The sequence below is a fragment of the Pristiophorus japonicus genome, chromosome 1 (genome assembly GCF_044704955.1).
Source record: "Pristiophorus japonicus isolate sPriJap1 chromosome 1, sPriJap1.hap1, whole genome shotgun sequence".
In the NCBI taxonomy this organism is placed as follows: Eukaryota; Metazoa; Chordata; class Chondrichthyes; family Pristiophoridae; genus Pristiophorus; species Pristiophorus japonicus.
In genome coordinates, this window is record NC_091977.1 from 87,249,745 (window position 1) to 87,261,890 (window position 12,146).

Here is a 12,146-nt window from a genome sequence, read left to right on the forward strand (position 1 = left end):
TGTGATTTTTTTTTGGGGGCATTAAAACCATATATTTTACAAGTGCCCCCTATAAAAGGGGAGGGGGCACTAAAACTGGCAATTAAAACAAATTAAACTTTAAAACATATAAAATCAAATTAAAATTTGGTTGCCGGGGGTAACGATGCACTCCAGTCTCTCTGGCGCCCACCACTCGCGGAAGGCCGCGAGCGTACCGGTGGACACCGCGTGCTCCATCTACAAGGACACCCTGGCACGGATGTACGCGGGGAAGAGAGGCAGGCAGTCAGGCTGAACGACCCCCTCGACCGCCCGCTGCCTGGACCAGCTGATGGTACCCTTGGCCGTGCCCAGGAGCAGTCCTACGAGGAGGCCCTCGGACCTACCCTCAACAGTTCTACAAACCTGTGAGCATACTCACAGGTGCATACATTACACCCACTTCTCCTGGTCATCCCCCTTCTGCCAGATCCCAGCAATGGTCAAAAAACAAATCATCTTCACTGGTGAGCTGCCGGGGCATACCTGGCAGGCATCTACAGCTCAGCGGTCTGACAAAAATGAGACCCGAAGCCCAATACCCATTCCGGTGCAGGAATCGTTCCCTGTGCCTTGTCCACACTGGCACCTGATTTGGCACCAATAACTTTCTAGAAGAGCTAAGGGGGGAGGGAAGGTGAGGTTGTCATAACTTACTTTGGTCCTCAGGAGCTATTCCTCTCAGGAGCAAAGCTGTAATGCTTAACTATAATTCATTCTGCATTTTCAAAGCAATAGGATGCGACAATAAAAAGCTAGGGGAGCGAATTTTTGTATTGCCTGTTTGGGGGCGATAACTGAGGCGAGGCGGGATTTCCTGTGCCCAGCGTGGAAGTCCCCGCCACGGCCACGAAATTGGGGTTATCGCTCCGGAGAAGAAATGGAGCGCAATGTCGAACGCTCCACTTCCTCTCGGGGACAGGACCGGGTCGGTAAGGCACAAATTTCCAGCGCTACGCAGCCTGTCCGCGTAGAACTGGCGCGAGCACAGGACACTCCCCTTCCGTTAAAGGGCAGGGCACGCAGCGAGCTCTGCAGTGGGGAGAGGGGCCACCACAATGCCACTGGGGATGCGAGGTGCCATGACTGCAGCCCAGCATAGAAGTAGAGTGCTGGGCTGCACCACCGCGGCACGAACCCCGTGAAATGGGCAATGGAAGGCCGGCCCTTTACTTTTCGCCCCGCGAGGGGGGTGCAGCCTGGTTCGCGATCCATGAGGCTGGCTCTGACATTGCCTGCGGCAGCCTCGGGGCGCTACCCAATTTCCGTTGCGCGGCGAAAATGGGTCGCTGCGCACTGCGATGATGTCATCACCGCTGGCGCAGCGGCCCGATGTGCTACCAGCGGGAGCAGGGAGCTACCGGTTTATGCCTCTGCTAACTTCCTCACAATTTCCAGGGAGGCGGTAGTGCCCTTCTCCCCCTCGCCGCCCCCGCCCCCCCGGGGTGAGAAATCATTTGTGCCCCGTTAGCACTCCCACAAATCTCTCGCCCAGATTGTCTGCACAGCGGGTGATAAAGTACTGTTATAAACAAACTATATATAAAATAGACCTCAATGAATCTTACCAACACAGCCTTGCCTATCAGGAGTAGCCTGGTATCCAGGGGTGCAAGCACATTGATAAGTTCCAATCATATTTACGCACTTGCCATTTCTGCAGAGGTTGTCACTGAGAGAGCACTCATTGATATCTGAAGAATAGGAAGAAAGTAAGTACAAAGTTTCACATATTGCAGGAAACAGTTTAAGGGTCAATCAACCCTTGGCAGAAAAAAAACTTTGAAAATAAATAGCTGGCCGTGAGAAGTCTATCTCTAGCGAGTAGTCTGGGTTCTCTTACCAACACAGGCACTGCCATCTGAAGTAAGCTCATGTCCTGGTGGGCATATACACTTGTAGCTGCCTTCTGTGTTTGTACAAGTACCACCACGGCACAGAAGAGGGTTTCTCTCACATTCATCAATATCTGCATGGGGAAAGCAAAGGTAACATTAGGGTATTTGCTGGAGATGACAAAGCAGTTGAATCAACAAGGTAGCATCTTAAGAATAAGGTAGGTTTTTGATATTACCAATTTGCTGATATACTTATTAAAACCCCTAACCCTCTAACTGCTGTCTACTGGTCTACAACCCTATAATCAGCTGCTCTTTTACTTCTTTGTGTAACCACTATCGATGAAACGACATCTGGGTGTCCTTTTGTGGACATTATACAACACATTATTGTGGGGGTTATTTATTTATTTCATTCCATTTCCCCACTTTAAAATGCATTTTTATTTTTCCCCATCTCCCGAGGTTCCCTCTCATTGTTTCTTTTCCTTTTTTAGTGATCCAGCTGTCTGCCACATGTGAAAACCTATCACCATGGATAAAAATATCCAAACCAAACTACTAAGCAATTCACTTTAGAGTTTCTGTATGCCTGATATGACGTGTATACTCTTGCCTCATAGACACACACTGCCGGGATGAGAGAGGTGACCTGGTCTCAATCCTCAGACTATAGTATGATTTGTCCTCTGACTGTCCTCGCAGTCTGCTTGATGCCTCTACTTATTGCTATGGCTCAGATTGTGAATTGATCATATGAGGGTGTGAAGTGTACTCTATTAATTTTTGGAACAGAGTGTTGGAGCTACTGTGCCTTCATTTCAAAAGGGATCAACTGATTTGGATGGACATCCTTTTTTACATATACCATTCTCTATCACTGACATATGTAGAGCAAGTCTACATTCTAGAGATATGTTCCACCCATGCTATGTTATCCTCATCTTTCCCAGCACCAAGCCCATATTCTTCTATTCCCAAAATCCATTATTAATTAAAATTACCAAATTAAGTCCACTGAAAAAAACAATGCATCAAATAATCCAAGATTATTATTCAATACACTGCACAGGAAACAAATGCAACAAAATGAAGACCTTATTAAAATGCAGTCTGGTATCAGAAAAATAGAAGCTACAACCACTGCTCAGACCAGTGCCAGAATTAGTGCTGCAAAACAGGTTGCATGTGTTGATAAACTTTCTCAATGCTGATTATCTATATGGCTATAAAATGTTAGCTTCATTCTCAAATACAGTAGTGCTTTACAATCCACATCGAACAAAGTACTACACAATACAATTAAATACTGTTATTACTGGGATAAACCTTCACTCAGCAGCTACTCCTCCACCTCAATTTTTGAAAATGAATCACTTTCTTCATTTGTAGATCCCTCAGTTTCAAGCACCATGCTTTAAGAAGATGCATGAAATGATTGGCCTGCTGATTTTTCCTTCCTCCATCCCCTCTTCTGATTATAATTTTTGTTTAAATAGTATTCTCCCAGTTTGTTTACATTTTGTGGGTGGCTTTTCCTTTTCAGAAAACTGCAACTGAAAATATTACAAAAAATTATGTTTTACTGGGTGTTTCCATAGCATGCCATTTTTTCAAGTAATCAGAGAATATACTTACCCATGCAATTCTTCATCATCATAAATCCACTCTCAAAGCCTTCAAAGCACTCACACTCAAAGCTGCCGGGAGTATTGACACAAGTTCCATTTCCACAGAGGTCAGGAGAGATACGGCATTCATCAATGTCTTATTACGGGAGGAAAAACAGATTTTTAATGGTGAAGCATTATGAAGAATGAAAAAGATTACTAAGTATTTGTCTGGCCTTTTCTACATTTTCCATTTTTTTGTTAAACATAGCTCTTCTATCTCTGAGGGAAAAATAATTTACATCAGGAGACATAACTGACTGCTGAAATTTTCAATAAAGGCCAGTTAAAGCATTTGAGCTGGTATGAATTAGAATTGTGAAGCAGCATAATTTAGTTGGAAAATTCTAGTGTAAGGCACTCTAGAAAGTGTTCTAATCTCGAACCGACAACGCTCATCATTACTGAGGCTGGAAGATTTGACTAACAGTTAGGCAGGCCTGCCACTCAAACCTATCAAGCTGGATTCTGAAGAAACCCCTTTCCCTCTTCCTGCAATGTCACCTGGCTGCACTATGATCAGAATATTTGAATCTATATTATTCCTCAACATTTGCACGACATTTCTTTCTCCAGGAAAGAGAAACAATTAAGGAAAATTAATCACGAATCTAATTCAAGAATGTTTTTGTTTTATTGTCGGACATTCAATGTGGAATCTAAGAATATCTCCTAAAATTTCACATTTAAATTTATTAACAATCAAGAGTGGAAAATTAATAATGAAGTAAGGAAAAGTCTAATTATACATGGCATCAATACACAAAATTATTTTCAAATGCAAGTCATTAAATATGAATCAAATGTTTTGAATTTATAAGTAAAATAAAAGTCAGTGAGCAGATTGCGATACCCTGTAATAAATGTTTGAACTTTGTAATTATTTACATTTTTCATAATTTTAATATTGGGAGATTGCTTTTTACGGGCCCAAATTTCCCCAACCACTTTTTTCGGCGCTGTCTCCTGAGATGCACCAACTTTGTGCGCTGGAAACGGTGCCGAAAAACCTACTCATGATTCTGGCCGCTCTGCTGTGTCCTGGGTCCTGGCATGGCGCTCCTCGTGGAGTGGGGGGGGGGGGGGGGGGAGGAGCTACAGCCCTGCGCCGAAAACAATGCCGGGGCAGCTGCGCGCATGCGCAGTAGAACAGCCGCACGTGCGCAGTAGCTCCTTCCCATGATGATGCCTGCAGAAAGTGTCCTGCTCCTATCCCAGGCCGAATAGTCTGCCGCACAGGCCGGCCGCTGAGGGCTGCAAGAAACAGGTTGGTGCGACTGAGTTTTGACTGGGGCGAGAGAGAGGGGGAGAGGTTGGTCATCTTTGGCTGCAGTCTAGCGGTTTGGACCGAGGATAGCTTGTCGTGTAGCAACATACTGGGCTGGCTTTGCGTTCGTTTGGTTGGGTGGCGGTTTGCCAAAGAGTCTCTGCACTGCCGTATGTTGCGCTGGACCTCGGTGTCCTTCCACATGTGGCCCGCCTGGCTCTAGCACACATTGTCGACCGCTGAGCGTGCGCCCAAGTTAGTCACTGTACATCTCGCCGGCGTCGCTGCTGCCTGCTTTTATCCTCCAACATTCCGCGCTGCCCAGCCACTGCTTCTGGTCTTTCTATCTCTCTCTCGCTCCGATGTTGCCTGTCCCTCCGACGCTCTCTCCCTCTCTGAATCGGGACTCCAGAACGGTGAGAGCCAAGCCCGGGCTCCAGCGCACTTGTGCACCCACACCCCCCCCATCCGTCCACCTGTACTAGCCCACCCGGGTTGGTCTTGAGGACAGCGGTGTGCGTGTTGTGCTGGAAATGCCAGCTGGCGGCAACAAAATACCTTTCTGCCTACGACCAACGACCCCAGGGCTGAACTCTGGCGTGTCGGCTGATATCCGAACTCCTTTCGGGGCTAAATGGAGTCGTCTACGGTCCCTCACACAAGGGAGCCGAAGCCCTATGCCTCTGCCAGGTTTCAGGTTGCCGTTTTTAAAGCCTGACCAAAAGCCCGAAAAATGGGCAAAGAGGGAAACAATTCCGTCCGAAAAGAGTTGAAAATCGGTGGGGTGGCAGCCACGTACTCCCGCACCTATCCCAGGCTGAAAGGACTCCTGCACAGCCAGCCGCTGCTGAGTTCAGTTGAAGGTAGGATTTACTTCAGTTCTTTATTTGTTAATTTAATTATTTACTTTAATTCTTTATTTTTTATTGAAGCTTCTTACTTTTTGTGCTTTGTTTGGTGCTTGTTGGTTCTTTAAATGTAGTTACTTGCGCCGATTCCTTAACTCTTGGTAAGGTTTTTCTGTGCAGACAGAATTGGCAACTTATGCTGACCTAAGTTAGTTTGGAGCAACTATTTGCTGGCCAAACTCACTTAAATGGCCAAAACAGGCGTAAGTGGCTGGGTACGCCACCTTTTGAAAAAAAAACGAAACTAAAAACAACCTAACTAACTCACTCGCACTGGCACAAATTAAGTGGCCAGTATTGCAAAAAGATACTCCAGAAAAATCAAGTTGCTCCAAAAAAAACGGAGCAACTCCTGGAGCAATGTGGGCCCCTATGTCACAGATACATTGCATCAGCTGAATGCGCTGTGTTTTTTCATTCTGTTTGTATTACTTTCTGCTGTTTACATTGGTTGCCTGTGTCTGCAAATGATCTTGCTTACATTATGTGTGATATTTGCCTACTGTAGCCAGTTTGTGCTGTTGGGTCTGTTCCTGGCATTGATCCTGTTCACACTGTTTAAGTCGTTGATCCTATTTGTGCTGCTGGCTCTGTCTATGCTGATCTCACTGTGTGTTCTGTCTGTGCTGTCGGTTGTGCTTGTCATATTTATTCTGTTAGGACAGTTCATGCTGTTGGTACATGCTCATTTGGCTTATGTTGTCTTACCTGTGCAGTTCCTTTCCTCCATATCGAGGGCAAATCCATTGTCACATCGACACCTAAAACTGCCAATGGTGTTCCTGCACTTCCCATTACTGCAGAGATTATGGAACACTTTACACTCATTGACATCTGTAAAGGCAATAAACAGCATGAACAGGAATTACTGAGTTGTGAACAGCATCGCAAGATTTTTGATACACTACCAAACTCATAGACAGCCCATTTAATTTTGCAGGGAAACATTTTGTAATACGAACAATGAGGCACTTCAGCTATCTCATCAAATAGCAATATTTGAGCATAAAAAATCATTAGGTTTGACGATGTGTATTTATAAAATTACATTTCATAAGGACATAAGAAATAGGAGCAGGAGTTGGCCATTTGGCCCCTCGAGCCTGCTCCGCCATTCAATAAGATCATGGCTGATATGATCTTAGGCTCAGCTCCACTTCCCCGCCCGCTCCCCATAACCCTTCACTCCCTTATCGCTCAAAAATCTGTCCATCTCCACCTTAAATATATTCAATGACACAGCCTCCCCAGCAATCTGGGGCAGAGAATTCCACAGATTTACTACAACCCTCTGAGAAAAGAAATTCATCCTCAGCTCAGTTTTAAATGGGCGACCGCTTATTCTGAAACTATGCTCCCTAGTTCTAGATTTCCCCATAAGGAATCTAGCCCCTCAGTATCTTATATGTTTCAATAAGATCACCTCTCATTCTTCTAAACTCCAATGAGTAAAGGCCCAACCTATTCAACCTTTGCTCATAAGTCAACCCCTTCATCTCAGGAATCAATCTAGTGAACCGTCTTGAACTGCCTCCAATGCAAGTATATCCCTCCTTAAATAAGGAGACCAAAACTGTACGCCTCATCAATACCCTGTACAGTTGTCGCAGGACTTCTCTGCTTTTATACTCTATCCCCTTTGCAATAAAGGCCAACATTCCATTTGCCTTCCTGATTACTTGCTGTACCAGCATTCTAACTTTTTGTGTTTCATGGACAGGGACCCCCAGGTCCCTCTGTACTGCAGCATTTTGTAATTTCTCTTCATTTAAATAATAATTTGCTTTTTTACTTTTCCAGCCAAAATGGATGACCTCACACTTTCCCACATTATACTCCATCTGTCAAATGTTTTCCCACTCACTTAGCCTGTCTATAACTTTTGAAGATTTTTTGTGTCCTCTTCACAACTTGCTTTGTATCATCAGCAAACTTGGCTACATTACACTCGGTCCCTTCATCCAAGTCATTAATATAAATTGTAAATAGTTAAGGACCCAGCACCGATCCCCACGAGGTACCGTTTGCCAACCGGAAAATGACCCATTTATCCCGACTCTCTGTTTTCTGTTAGTTAGGCAATCCGCTATCCATGCTAATATATTACTCCCAACAGCGTGAGCTTTTATCTTATGCAGTAACTTTTTATGTGGCACCTTATCGAGTGCCTTCTGGAAATCAAAATCCAAATATACCACATCCACTGGTTCCCCCTTATCCGCCCTGCTCGTTACATCCTCAAAGAACTCCAGCAAATTTGTCAAACATGATTTCCCTTTCATAAAATCTGCTTGACAGTATTATGCTTTTCCAAATGCCCACTGCTTCCTTAATAATAGACTTCAGTTGTCTTTTATTCCAATTTATCAATGTTTTTCTGATAACAAAATAATCATCTTTTCTTATTGTTGGACAAGGAAAAAAATGACTTAAATTTTACCTTTATAGAATGGTCTGCCTGTTAGAATGTCACCCCTGTTGGCAAACCCTGGGCCTCTTGGACAAAGCAGCTCATATTCCTTAGTACCAGTCTTGGGGCACTCATCACAATCCAAACCCCAGGCAGAACCAATCGAACAACAGCAGGCATCCATTCGGAATCTTCCAGGAAATGGCTCAGTGCATTCATCTTCATCCCAATTAAGATAACACTGCTCAAGACGGATATCTACAAAACATATTACATAACTGTTAGTGCTGCTCGATTGTGAAAACTCTGTAATATCACAGTTCTCTGAACCAAAACGATTATAGGATTTGACAACAAATTTTTGTCCATTAGAGATATAAGAGCAGATTTGCTTTTGATTGTGGTTGGGTGTCAAGGATCACCTGTTTGTAATTCATCAAGGCCATATATCTAAGGGCATTTTTGTTCGATGCAGCTCCGTAGATGTGTCACTATCCACAGATCACTTTTGGATTGTTTGTCATTTGAATATGGTGTTGTGGGGCCCACTTATAGCTCTGTATGGTAAATACAACTGCTTTATGTAGGTGTACTTACTGCTGACCTTACAGTTATGGTGGAACTTACTGACATCCCATAGGAACTGCTCCCCAAAAATAATTTCATGAATGAAAGGCAGGGGAAGCCCATTTCCTCCCATCAAAATTTGCTATCACTGGCAGAAAGGAGCAGTAACCTGGCAGCAACAATCTGCACCCTCAATTCCTGCCTCATCATTCTTACTGTGTGGATTTCTGTCCCCTTCCAAACACCAATATTTCTAGGCCTCTATTTTTCCACTCAGTCATATTTTATTTTACACTTTTGTCTAAGAATGAAAAAACTACTGCCACTGCCAAGCTCCTGTTTTCCGATGGACAGCACCTTATTTTTTCATGAACTATTACGTTTAGCCTTTGAAGAAATCTATCCATCCGGTGCCACATAGACAAGGTATGCTTTTATCTAGGCCTGTGCTTTCCCACAGCTAGGGGACATAATTGGATTGTGGAGAAACAAATGAGCTGACATGCCCACTTCTGTTTCATTTTCCTCTGTGCAAATGTGGACACCGGCAATATATACATCTCCTCTGGGTGAAAATGATACAGCATACATGCAAATGACAGCCTTCATCATGGACAAAAAAACTTGTCGGTAGCAAATTTAAAACTCACTTCATCCAAATTTTGACAACTCCCTCTCTCTGCCCCAAACCCATTGGTACACAGATCAATTGGGTAATTTGGAGGCATTAAAATGGTGCACGCTTCTTCATTTTGCTAACTTTTTAAACTTCACTATTGATATATCTTAACCCTAAAAAACTGTATACGGGAGAAATAATTAACGGAGGTTTATCAATCTTCAACCAGACCATAATTTCTCCTAAGGCTATCTCAACAGTCACTCTATCTACTTCACAGAGGCGTTCCCCTGCCCCCTTCACAAAGGTAGTCTCTACAGTTAATCTCCTCAGTTCAGAGGGAATCTCCCTCTCAAGCCGCGACTCCTGCCCATCCCTCTCACTCTCCCGAAGTTCACAGAATGTGCTCTTTACTGCATGATCTTGGCGGCAACTCCGACCTGACATTGCTGTTTCATCCGGTATTGGACTCTGTGCTGAAGGTGGGAATTCCAGGCTGGCTGCTGCTGCTAACCCTCTGTAATGGAAGGATGTAAGCACAATTTTTATGGGGGAAGACAACCTTCAAATGCGCAAAGTAGGAAGAAAGCTTAGTCACTGACAGAGTGAACTCTACTTCTACAATCTGAAGGACCTAGTTGGAGGTCCAGAAGAAGCTGCACAACTTAAAGAAGAATACAATGATAAAAGCATGAATATTCATGTAAAGTACCAGTATAGGTGATATATGGACATGAAGAAAAATACCAGTTGTGAAAGCTATTATATATGTGCACTTGTATTTTCTCTGTACAGCCACCAGAGGGCTCATCCCCTGGAGTCCAAAGGGATCCCATAATTCCTTGGGAGCACAGGTATTTAAGAAGGCTTCACAGGTTGAAGAGGCACTCTGGAGACCTGCACTAAAAGACTAAGGTCACACGTTACTTTGAGCTCACAGTGTTCAGTCTGACTCCTTCTCCATACACAACAACTGGTGACGAGATACAGACAGCGAACCCAAAGATGCAGAGAACAGTGGGCATCCTGGAGAAATTTTCGGAGTTAGATGATTGGGAAACTTTTGTGGAGTGACTCAACCAATATTTCATGGCCAACGAGCTAGATGGGGAAGAGAGCACTGCCAAACGAAGGGCGATCCTCCTCCGTCTATGGGGCACCAATGAATGGCCTCATGAAAATCTGCTCACTCCAGCGAAACCCACGGAGAAATCATACGACGATTTATGCACACTGGTCCGAGAGCATTTGAATCCAAAGGAAAGCATTCTGATGGCGAGGTACTGGTTCTACACCTACAAAACATCTGAAGGCCAGGAAGTGCCGAGATATGTTGCCGAGCTAAGATGCCTTGCAGGACATTGCGAATTTGAAGGACATTTGGAGCACATGCTCAGAAACTTTTTCGTAGTTGGCATTGGCCACGAAACCAGACTTCGCAAACTTTTGACTGTAGAGACCCCAACCTTGAGTAAGGCCACAGCGATAGCCCAGGAGTTCATTGCCACCAGTGACAATACGAAGCAAATCTCTCAGCACACAAGTGCTGCTACAAGTACTGTGAACAAAGTGATGTTGTTTTTGAATCATAACAAACAGAGCAGGTCACACATACCTACAGCTGCACGTCCGCAAAGGACTCAGAGTCCACCATCAAGGGTGATGAATGCAAGGCCATTAACACCTTGTTGGCGCTGCGGGGGTGATCATCATTTCCATTCATGCCAATTCAAAGAGTACATTTGGAAAAGCTGTGGAACAATGGGACACCTCCAACGAGTGTGCAGGTGAGCTGCTAAGCCTGTTAAACCTGCAAATCACTATGTTGCAGAGGAGGACAGATCCACGGAGGATCACAATGAACCAGAGCCTCAGATAGAGGAGGCAGAGGTACATGGGGTGCACTCATTTACCATGAATTATCCCCTGATAATGCTGAATGTTGAACTAAATGGACTCCCGGCATCAATGGAGCTGGACTCCCGGCATCAATGGAGCTGGACATGGGCGTGAGCCAGTCCATCATGGGCAAAAAGACTTTCGAAAGGTTGTGGTGCAACAAGGCCTCAAGGCCAGTCTTAACTCCAGTTCGCATGAAACTAACAACTTACACGAAAGAACTGATTGCTGTAATCGGCAGTGCTACCATAAAGGTCTCCTACGATGGAGCATTGCACAAGCTACCACTCTGGATGGTACCGGGCGATGGTCCCACGCTGCTCGGCAGGAGCTGGCTGGGAAAGATACGCTGGAACTGAGATGACATCCGAGTGCTATCGTCCACTGACGACACTTCATGTGCCCAGGTCTTAAACAAATTTCCTTCGCTGTTCAAACCAGGCATTGGGAAATTCCAAGGAGCAAAAGTGCAGATCTACCTAATTCCGGGGGCGCGACCCATCCATCACAAGGCGAGAGCAGTACTGTACATGATGAGAGAAAGGGTAGAGATCGAGCTAGACCGGCTGCAAAGAGAGGGCATAATTTCACCAATCGAGTTCAGCGAGTGGGCCAGTCCTACTGTCCCAGTCCTCAAGGGAGACGGCACCGTCAGAATCTGTGGCGATTACAAAGTAATCATTTCTCCCTGCAGGACCAATACCCACTACCAAAAGCCAACGACCTCTATGCAACGCTGGGGGAAGGAAAGACGTTCACGAAGCTGGATCTGACTTCAGCCGACATGACGCAGGAACTGGAGGAATCATCGAAGGCTCTCACCTGTATCAACATGCACAAGGGCATTTTTGTTTATAACAGATGCCCGTTTGGAATCCGATCACCGGCGGCGATATTCCAGAGAAACATGGAAAGTTTACTGAAGTCAGTCTGCACACCGTGGTCTT

At 44.9% G+C, this 12,146-nt stretch overlaps 1 protein-coding gene across 1 annotated transcript in view; it reads right to left on the reverse strand.

The window, feature by feature from the left end:
* Positions 1-12,146, reverse strand: part of fbn2a (fibrillin 2a) — a 514,209-nt gene that overhangs the window by 175,857 nt on the left and 326,206 nt on the right. Inside the window, exons 24-28 of the mRNA XM_070881599.1 lie at positions 8,145-8,372; positions 6,413-6,538; positions 3,498-3,626; positions 1,865-1,990; positions 1,590-1,715 (exon numbers count right to left, since the gene is read on the reverse strand). Of these exons, the coding sequence (XP_070737700.1) occupies positions 1,590-1,715; positions 1,865-1,990; positions 3,498-3,626; positions 6,413-6,538; positions 8,145-8,372 (735 nt within the window). The remainder of the gene's footprint in view (positions 1-1,589; positions 1,716-1,864; positions 1,991-3,497; positions 3,627-6,412; positions 6,539-8,144; positions 8,373-12,146) is intronic.